The sequence below is a fragment of the Bacillus rossius genome, chromosome 15 (genome assembly GCF_032445375.1).
Source record: "Bacillus rossius redtenbacheri isolate Brsri chromosome 15, Brsri_v3, whole genome shotgun sequence".
In the NCBI taxonomy this organism is placed as follows: Eukaryota; Metazoa; Arthropoda; class Insecta; order Phasmatodea; family Bacillidae; genus Bacillus; species Bacillus rossius.
This window is the reverse complement of record NC_086342.1, coordinates 45,590,549-45,607,879: the sequence shown is the minus strand read 5'-3', so window position 1 is coordinate 45,607,879 and position 17,331 is coordinate 45,590,549. Positions and strand designations below refer to the sequence as shown.

Here is a 17,331-nt window from a genome sequence, read left to right as displayed (position 1 = left end):
TTTGAATACATTCTATGCCATGAATTAGTGCTCAATTATTGCTGATCAAAGTTTAAAATTTCATAATTTGTGCTACATTAGATTGAAATTTATTGTGTATTGTATGTCTGTCAAGTTGACGACCAACCATTAAAAATATCAATATTTTTGAAAAAATTCTATGTTACGAATTAGTGCTCAATTAGTGCTGATCACAGGCAAAATTTCAGAATTTAAGCTGCAATATATAAAAAGTTATAGCGTATAGTATGTTCGTCAATTTGGGTACCATGTATTTACAATATAATTTTTTTTGGAATATATTGTATACCATTCATAGGTGCTCAAGTTGTACCTTACATCCTAAATATCTTTATTTGTGTATTTTTATATTGAAAGTTATAGCGTTTAGTAATTTTACAAGTTGGTATCCACCCATATACTTGTGGTACCTCGTGATATATTTATTGCATATGTTTACACATTTTATTTTATAGCCGCTTACGTAGATTTTCGTTTATATTTTCATTTATTATATTGAAGTTTTTTGTTAGTCTTCTTGACATGGATTTTTGAACACTGTAATTATACTTTTTTTTCCATATCATTTAGCTGCACTAAATAGTTACTGAACGTTTTTACAGGTTTCTTATCTCGCAGCATGGCACACGTGTGTTGAATAGGCTGAGGGAGGGAGCTGTGCAGCTCGGTGTTGGCTTTTATCTGTTGCCACCACAGCACTTCTCTGACTTCTACAAAGAATGTCTACCACTGTTCGTTCAGGAACTCATTTCGAATCTCCTTGTTGTATTTAAAATGTCAGGAAAAAATATTTTTGTACAGCTAGAATGCCTGTACTCCACACTGTGGATGTTTATAGTTTCATGTGAAACGTTACAGATGCCAGCGCTAGGGGCGACAGCAGCAATAAACTACTTCGGTTTGGAAGATAAGGTTATAACTGTAGGGGTCTCTACCCCTCACTTTAAACTCACACGTGCTGTCCAAGCTTCTGGGAATAGATGTTCGTTTCTTGCCCTAAATTCCCGTGAAAAATGCAGAGTTATGGAAACGCTATCTGCTTCTTTCCCGTCAACAAAGAGCACGATAGACAAAATAACAGGGTCTATTCTTTGTTTATTGTGTGCGCTTGTGTGTTAACATCGCCCCATAAATAAATCTCATTTTGTTGGTATTGGATTTATTCTATATTTGATCATATCTGCTCTGGGATGGTTGTAAAAAACGATCATTATTTTATAAATATTTACAAGATGTTCTTAATTTAAATTCATTAACATTTTTTAAATGTTTTTAAATATGATTCATGTTTAAAATTGAGGGAAAATATTTTTTTTTTCAAATTAGTTGTATGTGAATCATTAATTCACAGTGTTAAACCACTATGCATTTTTTAACTCCTCATACTCTTCACTGTTAGCTAAAAAATAACTATGTGATGTTTCGACTGTAAGTCGGCCGTACCTTAAAATTGATTAACATGTATTGTACGCTCTTTAAAGACATGACAATTCAATATACTTTCTAATAATTTTATATAGCCTACGAATTATCTATCTTTATGAACTTCCTTTACACACACAATCATACTGTAATGCCTTAAGAAACTCCATTGAGAATAAAAGAAAAGTACTTGCCACAATTATTTATCCTACTTCAATGTTCTTTAAATGTACTTGTGTAATTCGGGCAGCAATCCTGTATTCACTGCAAGTAATTTTGATTGAGATTTAATACATTACAGTAAAATTTAATCTTCTATTAGTTGTTTTTGTGACAGTTGTAAGTTAGGTTATAACTTCTAAATGATCGTGGTCCGTGATGGTGGTGGACAGTTGTTTGTAAGTCCGGTTGACTTTCGTTTGTTGGCTATTGCTGGTAGTTAGTTTTAATGTTAAACATATTAAGTTTTGATCATCGGCTATTTAATCGTAACTGCCATTAACATATAAGATGTTGAAGGCTCTTTATGTAGAAAAAAACACTCTGATATTCGTTTTACCACCATATTTTGCGTGTGTTGAAATTTTTCTGGTGTTACTTTGTAAAGTAAAACGAGTTAAACACTCATATACACTGAGAGAAGATTTCATTCTTTATTTATTTATAGCTTTTTCTATTTCATTAGTGTATATATACATATATGTATGCAAAGTGCGTAATATATTTAGCTATTATTTTTCCAGCGCCATTCAAATGTGCGACACCCTTCTCACGAGAATAAACATCCGCCAACATACACTTATGTCAACATAAAAACCTTCTATGACTTGTGCCGTAGGTTAATGACTTCTAGCCGGAAGAACATATTATGGTGTTGTTCGTAAGAAACAAAAATGGTTGGAATTAGCACAAATTGAGCACTAATTTTTGACAAATTATGAACGTTGAATTCCAATGTGTGGTCGCCAACTTGACACATGTGCAAAACGAATTAAGGCCTATAACTTTTAGGTTTACTTTGCACAATTCTCAAAATTTTGGCGTCGGGCAGCACAAATTGAGCACTACTTCGTGGCATAGAATGTTTCCAAAAAAATTTATATATTTAATAAGTGGTCGCCAACGTGACGAACATACTAAACGTAATTACTTTATATGTAATGCAGTACGAATACTCTTTTTTACGGCACAAAATAGCACAAAATAAGCACTAATTTATTGACAAAATTTGACCTTAAAATTCCAATGTGTGGTCGCCAGCTGTCTATTCGCTTCAAACATATCTAGGGCTATAACTTTTTAGTTAACGTTGCGAAAAGCTCGTATTTTTGGCATCTGGCAGCACAAATTAAGCACTAATTCGTGATATAAAATTCATTCCGAAAAATTGATATTTTCCTTGGGTGGTCGCCAACTTGACGTCAAGTTGGCGACCAACTTACTATATGCTATAACTTTTTACGTAATGCAGCACAAACTCTGATTTCTACGGCACAAATTAGCACAAATGGAGCACTAATTCGTGACAAATTTTGACCTTGAAATTCCAATGTGTGGTCGCCAGCTGTCAATTCGCTTCAAACATATCAAGGGCTATAACTTTTTAGTTTACGTTGCGATAAGCTCGAAATTTTGGCATCTGGCAGCACAAATTGAGCACTAATTCGTGATATAAAATTCCTTCCGAAAAATTGATATTTTCCTTGGGTGGTCGCCAACTTAACGTCAAGTTGGCGACCAACTTACTATATGCTATAACTTTTTACGTAATGCAGCACAAACTCTGATTTCTACGGCACAAATTAGCACAAATGGAGCACTAATTCGTGACAAATTTTGACCTTGAAATTCCAATGTGTGGTCGCCAGCTGTCAATTCGCTTCAAACATATCAAGGGCTATAACTTTTTAGTTTACGTTGCGATAAGCTCGAAATTTTGGTTTCTGGCAGCACAAGTTGAGCACTAATTCGTGATATAAAATTCATTCCGAAAAATTGATATTTTCCTTGGGTGAACGCCAACATGACGTCAAGTTGGCGACCAACTTACTATATGCTATAACGTTTTACGTAATGCAGCACAAATTCTGATTTCTACGGCACAAATTAGCACAAATTGAGCACTAATTCGTGACATAAAATTCATTCCAAAAAATTGATATTTTCCTTGGGTGGTCGCCAACTTGACGTCAAGTTGGCGACCACCTTAATATATGCTATAACGTTTTACGTAATGCAGCACAAATTCTGATTTCTACGGCACTAATTAGCACAAATTGAGCACTAATTCGTGATATAAAATTCATTCCGAAAAATTGATATTTTCCTTGGGTGGTCGCCAACTTGACGTCAAGTTGGCGACCAACTTAATATATGCTATAACTTTTTACGTAATGCAGCACAAACTCTGATTTCTACGGCACAAATTAGCACAAATGGAGCACTAATTCGTGACAAATTTTGACCTTGAAATTCCAATGTGTGGTCGCCAGCTGTCAATTCGCTTCAAACATATCAAGGGCTATAACTTTTTAGTTTACGTTGCGATAAGCTCGAAATTTTGGCATCTGGCAGCACAAATTGAGCACTAATTCGTGATATAAAATTCATTCCGAAAAATTGATATTTTCCTTGGGTGGTCGCCAACTTGACGTCAAGTTGGCGACCAACTTACTATATGCTATAACTTTTTACGTAATGCAGCACAAATTCTGATTTCAACGGCACAAATTACCACAAATTGAGCACTAATTCGTGACATAAAATTCATTCCAAAAAATTGATATTTTCCTTGGGTGGTCGCCAACTTGACGTCAAGTTGGCGACCACCTTAATATATGCTATAACTTTTTACGTAATGCAGCACAAATTCTGATTTCTACGGCACTAATTAGCACAAATTGAGCACTAATTCGTGATATAAAATTCATTCCGAAAAATTGATATTTTCCTTGGGTGGTCGCCAACTTGACGTCAAGTTGGCGACCAACTTAATATATGCTATAACTTTTTACGTAATGCAGCACAAACTCTGATTTCTACGGCACAAATTAGCACAAATGGAGCACTAATTCGTGACAAATTTTGACCTTGAAATTCCAATGTGTGGTCGCCAGCTGTCAATTCGCTTCAAACATATCAAGGGCTATAACTTTTTAGTTTACGTTGCGATAAGCTCGAAATTTTGGCATCTGGCAGCACAAATTGAGCACTAATTCGTGATATAAAATTCATTCCGAAAAATTGATATTTTCCTTGGGTGGTCGCCAATTTGACGTCAAGTTGGCGACCAACTTACTATATGCTATAACTTTTTACGTAATGCAGCACAAATTCTGATTTCTACGGCACAAATTAGCACAAATTGAGCACTTATTCGTGACATAAAATTCATTCCAAAAAATTGATATTTTCCTTGGGTGGTCGCCAACTTGACGTCAAGTTGGCGACCACCATAATATATGCTATAACTTTTTACGTAATGCTGCACAAATTCTGATTTCTACGGCACTAATTAGCACAAATTGAGCACTAATTCGTGATATAAAATTCATTCCGAAAAATTGATATTTTCCTTGGGTGGTCGCCAACTTGACGTCAAGTTGGCGACCAACTTACTATATGCTATAACTTTTTACGTAATGCAGCACAAACTCTGATTTCTACGGCACAAATTAGCACAAATGGAGCACTAATTCGTGACCTATTTTGACCTTGAAATTCCAATGTGTGGTCGCCAGCTGTCAATTCGCTTCAAACGTATCAAGGGCTATAACATTTTAGTTTACGTTGCGATAAGCTCGAAATTTTGGCATCTGGCAGCACAAATTGAGCACTAATTCGTGATATAAAATTCATTCCGAAAAATTGATATTTTCCTTGGGTGGTCGCCAACTTGACGTCAAGTTGGCGACCAACTTACTATATGCTATAACTTTTTACGTAATGCAGCACAAACTCTGATATCTACGGCACAAATTAGCACAAATGGAGCACTAATTCGTGACAAATTTTGACCTTGAAATTCCAATGTGTGGTCGCCAGCTGTCAATTCGCTTCAAACATATCAAGGGCTATAACTTTTTAGTTTACGTTGCGATAAGCTCGAAATTTTGGCATCTGGCAGCACAAATTGAGCACTAATTCGTGATATAAAATTCATTCCGAAAAATTGATATTTTCCTTGGGTGGTCGCCAACTTGACGTCAAGTTGGCGACCAACTTACTGTATGCTATAACTTTTTACGTAATGCAGCACAAACTCTGATTTCTACGGCACAAATTAGCACAAATGGAGCACTAATTCGTGACAAATTTTGACCTTGAAATTCCAATGTGTGGTCGCCAGCTGTCAATTCGCTTCAAACATATCAAGGGCTATAACTTTTTAGTTTACGTTGCGATAAGCTCGAAAATTTTGGCATCTGGCAGCACAAATTGAGCACTAATTCGTGATATAAAATTAATTCCAAAAAATTAATATTTTCTTTGGGTGGTCGCCAACTTGACGTCAAGTTGGCGACCAACTTACTATATGCTATAACTTTTTACGTAATGCAGCACAAATTCTGATTTCGACGGCACAAATTAGCACAAATTGAGCACTAATTTGTGACATAAAATTCATTCCAAAAAATTGATATTTTCATTGGGTGGTCGCCAACTTGACGTCAAGTTGGCGACCACCTTAATATTTGCTATAACTTTTTACGTAATGCAGCACAAATTCTGATTTCGACGGCACAATTTAGCACAAATTGAGCACTAATTCGTGATATAAAATTCATTCCAAAAAATTGATATTTTCCTTGGGTGGTCGCCAACTTGACGTCAAGTTGGCGACCACCTTAATATATGCTATAACTTTTTACGTAATGCAGCACAAACTCTGATTTCTACGGCACAAATTAGCACAAATTGAGCACTAATTCGTGACAAATTTTGACCTTGAAATTCCAATGTGTAGTCGCCAGCTGTCAATTCGCTTCAAACATATCAAGGGCTATAACTTTTTAGTTTACGTTGCGATAAGCTCGAAAATTTTGGCATCTGGCAGCACAAATTGAGCACTAATTCGTGATATAAAATTAATTCCAAAAAATTAATATTTTCTTTGGGTGGTCGCCAACTTGACGTCAAGTTGGCGACCAACTTACTATATGCTATAACTTTTTACGTAATGCAGCACAAATTCTGATTTCGACGGCACAAATTAGCACAAATTGAGCACTAATTTGTGACATAAAATTCATTCCAAAAAATTGATATTTTCATTAAGTGGTCGCCAACTTGACGTCAAGTTGGCGACCACCTTAATATTTGCTATAACGTTTTACGTAATGCAGCACAAATTCTGATTTCGACAGCACAATTTAGCACAAATTGAGCACTAATTCGTGATATAAAATTCATTCCAAAAAATTGATATTTTCCTTGGGTGGTCGCCAACTTGACGTCAAGTTGGCGACCACCTTAATATATGCTATAACTTTTTACGTAATGAAGCACAAACTCTGATTTCTACGGCACAAATTAGCACAAATTGAGCACTAATTCGTGACAAATTTTGACCTTGAAATTCCAATGTGTGGTCGCCAGCTGTCAATTCGCTTCAAACATATCAAGGGCTATAACTTTTTAGTTTACGTTGCGATAAGCTCGAATTTTTGTCTTCTGGCAGCACAAATTGAGCACTAATTCGTGACATAAAATTCATTCCAAAAAATTGATATTTTCCTTGGGTGGTCGCCAACTTGACGTCAAGTTGGCGACCACCTTAATAAATGCTACAACTTTTTACGTAATGCAGCACAAATTCTGATTTCTACGGCACAAATTAGCACAAATTGAGCACTAATTCGTGACAAATTTTGACCTTGAAATTCCAATGTGTGGTCGCCAGCTGTCAATTCGCTTCAAACATATCAAGGGCTATAACTTTTTAGTTTACGTTGCGATAAGCTCGAAATTTTGGCATCTGGCAGCACAAATTGAGCACTAATTCGTAATATAAAATTCATTCCGAAAAATTGATATTTTCCTTGGGTGGTCGCCAACTTGACGTCAAGTTGGCGACCAACTTACTATATGCTATAACTTTTTACGTAATGCAGCACAAATTCTGATTTCTACGGCACAAATTAGCACAAATTGAGCACTAATTCGTGACATAAAATTCATTCCAAAAAATTGATATTTTCCTTGGGTGGTCGCCAACTTGACGTCAAGTTGGCGACCACCTTAATATATGCTATAACGTTTTACGTAATGCAGCACAAATTCTGATTTCTACGGCACTAATTAGCACAAATTGAGCACTAATTCGTGATATAAAATTCATTCCGAAAAATTGATATTTTCCTTGGGTGGTCGCCAACTTGACGTTAAGTTGGCGACCAACTTACTATATGCTATAACATTTTACGTAATGCAGCACAAACTCTGATTTCTACGGCACAAATTAGCACAAATGGAGCACTAATTCGTGACAAATTTTGACCTTGAAATTCCAATGTGTGGTCGCCAGCTGTCAATTCGCTTCAAACATATCAAGGGCTATAACATTTTAGTTTACGTTGCGATAAGCTCGAAATTTTGGCATCTGGCAGCACAAATTGAGCACTAATTCGTGATATAAAATTCATTCCGAAAAATTGATATTTTCCTTGGGTGGTCGCCAACTTGACGTCAAGTTGGCGACCAACTTACTATATGCTATAACGTTTTACGTAATGCAGCACAAACTCTGATTTCTACGGCACAAATTAGCACAAATGGAGCACTAATTCGTGACAAATTTTGACCTTGAAATTCCAATGTGTGGTCGCCAGCTGTCAATTCGCTTCAAACATATCAAGGGCTATAACTTGTTAGTTTACGTTGCGATAAGCTCGAAATTTTGGCATCTGGCAGCACAAATTGAGCACTAATTCGTGATATAAAATTCATTCCGAAAAATTGATATTTTCCTTGGGTGGTCGCCAACTTGACGTCAAGTTGGCGACCAACTTACTATATGCTATAACTTTTTACGTAATGCAGCACAAACTCTGATTTCTACGGCACAAATTAGCACAAATGAAGCACTAATTTGTGACATAAAATTCATTCCAAAAAATTGATATTTTCATTGGGTGGTCGCCAACTTGACGTCAAGTTGGCGACCAACTTACTATATGCTCTAACTTTTTACGTAATGCAGCACAAACTCTGATTTCTACGGCACAAATTAGCACAAATGGAGCACTAATTCGTGACAAATTTTGACCTTGAAATTCCAATGTGTGGTCGCCAGCTGTCAATTCGCTTCAAACATATCAAGGGCTATAACTTTTTAGTTTACGTTGCGATAAGCTCGAAATTTTGGTTTCTGGGAGCACAAATTGAGCACTAATTCGTGATATAAAATTCATTCCGAAAAATTGATATTTTCCTTGGGTGGTCGCCAACTTGACGTCAAGTTGGCGACCAACTTACTATATGCTATAACTTTTTACGTAATGCAGCACAAATTCTGATTTCTACGGCACAAATTAGCACAAATTGAGCACTAATTCGTGACATAAAATTCATTCCAAAAAATTGATATTTTCCTTGGGTGGTCGCCAACTTGACGTCAAGTTGGCGACCACCTTAATATATGCTATAACGTTTTACGTAATGCAGCACAAATTCTGATTTCTACGGCACTAAATAGCACAAATTGAGCACTAATTCGTGATATAAAATTCATTCCGAAAAATTGATATTTTCCTTGGGTGGTCGCCAACTTGACGTCAAGTTGGCGACCAACTTACTATATGCTATAACTTTTTACGTAATGCAGCACAAACTCTGATTTCTACGGCACAAATTAGCACAAATGGAGCACTAATTCGTGACAAATTTTGACCTTGAAATTCCAATGTGTGGTCGCCAGCTGTCAATTCGCTTCAAACATATCAAGGGCTATAACATTTTAGTTTACGTTGCGAGAAGCTCGAAATTTTGGCATCTGGCAGCACATATTGAGCACTAATTCGTGATATAAAATTCATTCCGAAAAATTGATATTTTCCTTGGGTGGTCGCCAACTTGACGTCAAGTTGGCGACCAACTTACTATATGCTATAACTTTTTACGTAATGCAGCACAAACTCTGATTTCTACGGCACAAATTAGCACAAATGGAGCACTAATTCGTGACAAATTTTGACCTTGAAATTCCAATGTGTGGTCGCCAGCTGTCAATTCGCTTCAAACATATCAAGGGCTATAACTTTTTAGTTTACGTTGCGATAAGCTCGAAATTTTGGCATCTGGCAGCACAAATTGAGCACTAATTCGTGATATAAAATTCATTCCGAAAAATTGATATTTTCCTTGGGTGGTCGCCAACTTGACGTCAAGTTGGCAACCAACTTACTATATGCTATAACTTTTTACGTAATGCAGCACAAACTCTGATTTCTACGGCACAAATTAGCACAAATGGAGCACTAATTCGTGACAAATTTTGACCTTGAAATTCCAATGTGTGGTCGCCAGCTGTCAATTCGCTTCAAACATATCAAGGGCTATAACTTTTTAGTTTACGTTGCGATAAGCTCGAATTTTTGGCTTCTGGCAGCACAAATTGAGCACTAATTCGTGACATAAAATTCATTCCAAAAAATTGATATTTTCCTTGGGTGGTCGCCATTTTGACGTCAAGTTGGCGACCACCTTAATAAATGCTATAACTTTTTACGTAATGCAGCACAAATTCTGATTTCTACGGCACAAATTAGCACAAATTGAGCACTAATTCGTGACAAATTTTGACCTTGAAATTCAAATGTGTGGTCGCCAACTTGACACACGTAGCATCGGTTCCCAAAAGGTGTTTCCGTGGCCACAGCAGGGCCACAGCAAGGTCAGAGACTAACCTTGGGACCACAGGGGTTCCGTGAGTCGGGGAGAATGTCATATGAAGCAGGCACAATTACTGCCGAATAACTTTCTTTGAAGGAGTTGGGTTTCGCCAACAGAGTCGATCGTAGGATTCCCTGGCCGAAAAAAAAAACAAATTGGGAACCGCTGGTCTAGAGTGGAAGCAATCATTGAGACTTTTATTTCAGTCACATGGGTACAGTTTTCGTTGCCGTTATCTTCCTGCCCACGCACGCACGCACGCACACACGACATGCCTCCCCTCCACCAGGGGATAAAACACCCCCCCCCCCACCCGTCCATGATGCAGACTCGCCTCACCGAGCTGCAGCACGATACGGGAGGAAAAACTAGCAATATTTTCAGAAACGGCGGGAAAAAAATCTCGGAATTTAAAGCCTTGACCATATGTTTTTAATACATAAATCTTCTCAGAAAAAAAAACCCTACCTTTCTGCCTTTAGTTTTACATTCTTTCATTCTCGCAAACAGTACAAAATTAACTCAAATTCGGATATCGATGATGATTTTAAATTTTATATTTTGATAAATAAAATTAGAAATTTATAACTATACGCAAAATTGTTGTTTCTTTTCGTGGGAGAAAGTTTTTCAGATTCGTAGTGTCGATAAAAAATATGTCCAAAAAAAAGTATAGTGTTCACTAACTTTTGATGCTACTAGGGAGCCCGTCGTACCATTTGTTTAGTGACAACGCAGAAAGTTCACTATTCAAATTGCTATAAAGCAAAATAAATTAAACCTATTGTTACGAACGTTAGCAAGGCCGCGTCACGCGCAGGTACACGCCGTAACATGAGATGTGCCGTGCGCACCTGGGTCGCCGCTTTATCTCCCTCCAGCCCTCCGCTCCCCGCGTGGCGCTGTTAGTTTGACATCCGAAACCTGCCAGCTGGGAGTTGCGCGAGCCGCCGACACGTGTTTTCGAGAGATTTCTGCCGTCGGGACGGCTCGCGATGACGCGACTGGCCCCGGCCGCTCTCGTGAGTTCTGGAATTGCACCGGAGCCTATATATATATGCCCGAGGACGTCAGGGCAGAGTCAATCAGTTCGGAGTGTTCAGTTGGGAGTTCTCCCGCGGCGGAGTTTCCGGGCGATAGAGTCGCGGGCGCGGCGGAGTCCCGAGCGAAACTGCGAGCGAGGAGTCGAGCGGATCCTCGGCGAAGGGGTAGTGTGTCGGCGGCGGCGGAGTGTGGCGACGGAGTCCCGCGGCGGATACCCACGAGGGGTGCTGCGGCGAGAGTTGCGCCAGAGGTGCGGCCCAGCGAGGTGTGTGGAACGAGTGACTGGGGAATTGACCTTTCTTTAAGTGTAATTAATTATTTGCCATTTTAGAAGATTTTTGTAAATTACATAAGTAAACGCCATCAATAAAACTGTGTGTGAAATAAAAACTATTAATTGGGCTATCCTTTACGAACCCGCGGTAAATCGTAACACTATTTTACTTTGGAAATTGTAAGCTCAAAACAGTTAAGCTGAAACGAAATGCAGATCAAAATAATATACCACATATTTTATCGACGTGGCCATCCGGCACACCAGAGACGGTACTGTACAAGGAGGAGGGGGGGGGGTGAAAGACTACCCCTATCCCAAACAAAACAAAAACTTTTAGTGTGAAAACAAATCATAATCTACTCTGGTCCGCACCTGACCTTTTAGGTAGGTTCGATTATTTTATTTTGCTAAATTTATAATTATACATTTTTTTATCTACTGCACTGTGTGATTATTTTGAACTTTAATATAGTTAATAACAACATGAAACCATAGTTCTTATGATGAATTGCCAACATGTCAAAATAACGTTCGTAAAAAGGCATTTAAGGATACATTATTTTTCGAAATTTTGGACGACCAGTATCAACTGTGGAGATATCCACCTATCAGTGAAATAAAAGATATCCACAAAAGAATGTCGCAGTTTCAATTGTATAAAACAAGTGTAATTTAGACTATTGAAACAAATCATGCATCAAACTGAAGGTAATTTTAACCTGGTTTTCCTTACAAATGTTCAATTAATGCATTTTTAGTTATCCAACCTAATAGTCGCAATTCTTCCCACACTTTGACACGTCCGGAGTAATGGAAGCAATAGCCTCTTCAATTCTGTGTCTCAACTCGGGCAAATCATTAGGTAGCGGCGGAACGTAGACACGATCTTCTATAAAGCACCAAAAGAAAAAAAATCGCATGGCGTTATGTCAGGTGAACGTGGAGGCTAGCGAAACACAGCTCTGTCGTCTCTAATTGCCTATACTACCATCGGCGAATGTTCTTGCCACATTGAAAAGGAGGGGGGGGGGTTACAATTAAACTTTAAACTAAGGGAAGCCTAAGATGTACATCAAGTTCTGTCTCTGCCCAAACACGGCCGAATATTTACCTTCGGCCAACCTCGGGATTTGTTTTATTTTTGCGCAGGAAAAATTGAATTCAAATATTAAAAGTGGTCGGTTAGGTTAGCTACATTAAAACACTTTAAAACACTATGGACGGTTAGTTAGGTTAGTATAGCTACATTAAAATAAACAGACAAATATATATATATATATATATATATATAAACCCGAGGTTGGCCGAAGGTGAATATTCGGGCGTGTTCGGGCAGGGACAGAACTTGATGTACATCTTAGGCTTCCCCTTAGCGAATTGCAGGACATAAAACGCGTTACGCCTAGGAGTCGTAATTTTGCATAAGTGGCGCTGCCAGCGAGAAAACAACAAAGCAGTACTCGCGCATGTGCTTATCTAAAACTGTTTTTGGAGTTACTATTTAACTGTGATCTTCAACAAACACCCTACAACGCTTACAGTTGAAGCTAATCAAATTTACAAATGGGGCATTCTTTAGCGGACACACCGTCTAAGCGGTTCTGAGTGAAGAATACACGAGTACCTTCAAGGACACTTGTTGTTGACTTACTTGGAGCGGGCCTGTGGTGTTGCAGACACGCTGCGGCCATGGTGTTGCCGCTAACACTCACTGCGCGCCCTGGCGGCCATCAGTCCACTAGGCTGTCCCGCTGTCTCAACCTGCTGCTCGCGGCCGACACACTGGCCAACTACCACTGCGTCGCTCCCGAGCTGTTTCACACGCCACGCCGCCAGATGCCACCGCTGTCAAAACTAGCCCCGCCGACCTCGGGTGGAACTCCACACCGCCAGATTCGCCCGAGTCGCTTCTGTCTCGCGCATTTCTCACCAGTTTCTGGAGGCGTACAAGTAACGAAACAATTGGTTGTCTGTAAAGTCGGTTTATGGACGATAGTTTAACGTGACAACGTCATAACAAAACATTGAGAAATGATTGCATACTTTTATGAATAAAATTAAATCATTTTTATTAAATTATCACTATTTTGTATGGATACAAATGGAGTGAAATGAAATCTACAATTTAATTGATAAATTTACTTTTATTTACACTCATTAATTCAAATATGTTCATTACTTTAACGAAGAGATTATTTCAACTATAACTTTTATACATGTTTGCTATTTAACTTCTTCCAATCTGTGTTATTCTGTTAAGGATAGGACGATGATAGGAAAAGTAGGAAACGAGTGTTTCAAGTTTACTGTGCCTCGAAAAAGTCAAATCGATGGTTGTTCCAATCGAGTGGAAGAGAGATAGATGCGGCGCAAGCGTACAATGAGCGTAACGGGACACTTTTTCGTGCGTGCAGCCAGCGTTCATCGATTTATTAGACGTTGTCACGTCAAAAAAGCGTACCCGTATGTACTCGTTACTATCGTATCGTTACGTTAGGTACTCGTTACTTCTGATACCTCACAACATGCTATGTTATGTTAGAGCAACGAATAGAGTCGTATATTGTGTACGCGTACAGTATGACGTCGCGGCGTCGCAACCTTCGTAATTTGTAGAAAACATTCTCATACATTACATACCAAACTGCGTAAGGTGCATTTTTTCACTTTTCCGTATTTTGAACCAGACTTGTGATTAAGTCATTCTAAATTTAATTTGATTTAATAGGTAAAGTGTAGAACTACTAAATCTACTAAATTTGCAATGGATTTAATATTTTGAAAATTTTAACCGTGACCTTGTGTTATATCACAATAACATCGCAATTCATTATACGTCGATTATAATGAAAAAGCAACAAATAGGTGTCGAAAATTATTTATTGACAATAAAATTTAAATAACATTCTAACGATAAATCAACATAAAAATAGTTTTGCTTAGAATGAAATAAAACATAAAAAATGAAATAGAATATATTTTAAACATAATTTAAAAAACAACAAAAATCTTTTGTTCTTAGGATGAAATTAAATATAATAATAAAATCCATACTAGTAAAAATGCGAGTAACGAAATGCATTCGTGTGTAATGTTACTCGGTACTAGATGGCGCACCCGTTACTCAGTACCGGATACATACGGTTGGGTCGTTACTACAACGCAGAAATACCATTGCGCCGAAAGTCAAAATTGACCATAACGCCGAATGTCAAAATTGACCACAACGCCGACAGCCAGAAAACTCCTGTGTACCACATTGCCGAAATAACAACTGAATGAATTTGTGTGTGTTTCTTAAATGTACCTTAACGCCGAAATACCACAATCAAACCTAACCTTACCTAACCTAACGTAATATAACCTAGCCTAACTTAACCTAGCCTATCCTAACCTAGCCTAACCTTTGTGGCAGTCCTACAATGACATTTTTCGGCGTTAGTGTATTTCGGCATTGTGGTAATTCGGCGTTGTGATACACAGCAGTTTTCTAGCTGTCGGCGTTGTGGTGCGTCTCCCATACGGTTTACTACAGCTCTACGTGTTTCCCATGTCGTCCCTGCCACACGCCGGGCAGGGCTGGAAGCGCGCTTCACACTGGAGCGTTCCTGCGCAGGCCCGCACTGCAGGCTGTGTCCCGTTCCAGGATACTAACAGTGTTTCATTCTTTTCAGAAAGAAAAAAATATTTAATTTCACTGGGCTTCTTAAAACCTTTTCTGAATTTTTTTTTTAACCAGACCACGCAGTATGGCCATAGCCAAAAAGCATTGCATTGCCAATAAACTCGAACATTTTCAATTAGTTATATTGGTTCTTCCTTATCCAAACTTAACAAAAATGTAAAAAAAATTTTTTAAAAAAATGCCAGCATACATTTTGTTGAAGTAGGGCCACACAAAGTGTCCACATGTTTAACCGTGTTACAGCAATGAGCTGGGACGGACATTGACCGTTGAGCCGCACGGACGGTGAGTGGCGAGGCAAGTGCGCTTGTCCGGAACTAGCCCCTGGACTGCCCTCGCGTGCGCTACAGCCGCAATGACATTCCCCCCCCCCCCTCTTTCACCTCACACGAAGCCCCTTTTCCTGCTACAACGTCTGTTATACCCGTGGGTATGTACAGCTTGTACAGCAGAACGGAAGAAAGAATTCTCAACTACCTACACACACACACACACACACACGCACACACACACACGCACACACACACACACACACACGATACCTAGAATGAAAAAAGAAAATCAGCCAATAAAAAAAGCATTTCGGGGAAAATAAACATTTTGTCGTTTTAACAAAATATTGAAGAAAATATGAAGATTACAGCTGTTAATAATAAAAATTGTGTAACCTGCTGAATAATTAAATAATGATTAAATAATTAAATAATGATTAAAAAATTTTACTCTCAAGTCACTCAATGTCTGTCAAGTTCCACAGTCCGCACTCCTCACTGGAGCTAGGCTCGACAGTGGTTCGCCCCTCACCCCGCGCCTGTCCACACACACAGCCTCGCGCCACTCTCGAGGGGGTCTCTCATCCTCTTCGCCGATGTCGCGCTTCCCTTCACTCGCGGAACTAGCTCGGAACTGCCGCACGGGTCGGCGACGCTGCTTTAGTAGTCATAGGTCGTCTTTCCAGAACCGACGGGAGCGGCTGTGACAATTCGCGTCATCCCGGACTGGCCCGACGCCCGAACAGTCCAGAACAGCAGCTTCAATTCGCGCCACTCCGCGCGGCGGCCTGCATAATACCCTAGGCCGTTCGGCAAGACGATGCGCGGGAAGGGAAGTACCCAGAGGGGATAGCGACAACCCTTGTAATCCGACCAGGTACTCGTGGCATGTCTTACGTCAGTGGACAGCACGTGACGTCAGTGGCCGTGCAGGGCTGCCAGCCAGCTCCGAACTTGGCGTCGCGGTCTGGTCTCTCGCGGTCGTAACAATATGCTGCGAATAAATATCCTTATTGAAAAAATTAAAGTTCGAATGTGTTTATATATATATATATATACACACACACACACACACACACCTTATTTAGTTCTTAGCAGGGTAGGGAAAAAACAGGCTTCTTTAAAAAAAACTTTTTTTTTTGTATAAGCTAGGTTTGGTTTGGGTTATATAAGGGATTTTTTTTTCTGCATTAGTTATTTTGGTTCTCACTACGTTTAATTGAAATCCATTCAAACTTCCCCCTTTCTGCCACTCATATTGAACCAGAAAAGTTCAAATAACTGAAGTACTGAAAATCTCCACATCTGACTGGGACTTAACCACGGAAAGGCTACTTTCCCACAGGAGGAGGATTCTCCATAGAATAGGTGTTTCTCAAAAAAAGGTGAATTTACAGTACAGTCAGTGATTTCTCACAGAATATGAATTAACAATTCAATATTTTTTTTTTTAATTTAGAGGAGTATTTAGCCGGGTATGGTTTACAACTTATTTAGATAGTTTAAATGATTAGTATATAATTTTTTGTCCCTGTAATTCACAATAAACATTAATGACCAAACTTTGCCCCATATTAGAGTGGAATTGGACCTTTCAGTGAAAAAATTAAGATATCCTATTTAAAAATACATTTATTAAAAAATTTCATAAAAATCACTTGGTTTAAACCACGGTTTACAATATTGTGGTTTAAATAAACAAACACTGGTTCTTAGTC

General features: G+C 38.6%; 1 protein-coding gene across 2 annotated transcripts in view; it reads right to left on the bottom strand.

Moving 5' to 3' along the window:
* Positions 1-17,331, bottom strand: part of LOC134539566 (putative helicase MOV-10) — a 202,329-nt gene that overhangs the window by 173,441 nt on the left and 11,557 nt on the right. Inside the window, exon 1 of one of the 2 annotated variants that reach the window (XM_063381718.1) lies at positions 13,308-13,638. The exons of the other annotated variant lie outside the window; for it this stretch is intronic. Within the exon in view, the coding sequence (XP_063237788.1) occupies positions 13,308-13,347 (40 nt within the window). The 5' untranslated portion in view covers positions 13,348-13,638. Of the gene's footprint in view, positions 1-13,307; positions 13,639-17,331 lie in introns of those variants that run through there. 2 annotated transcript variants of the gene reach the window in all.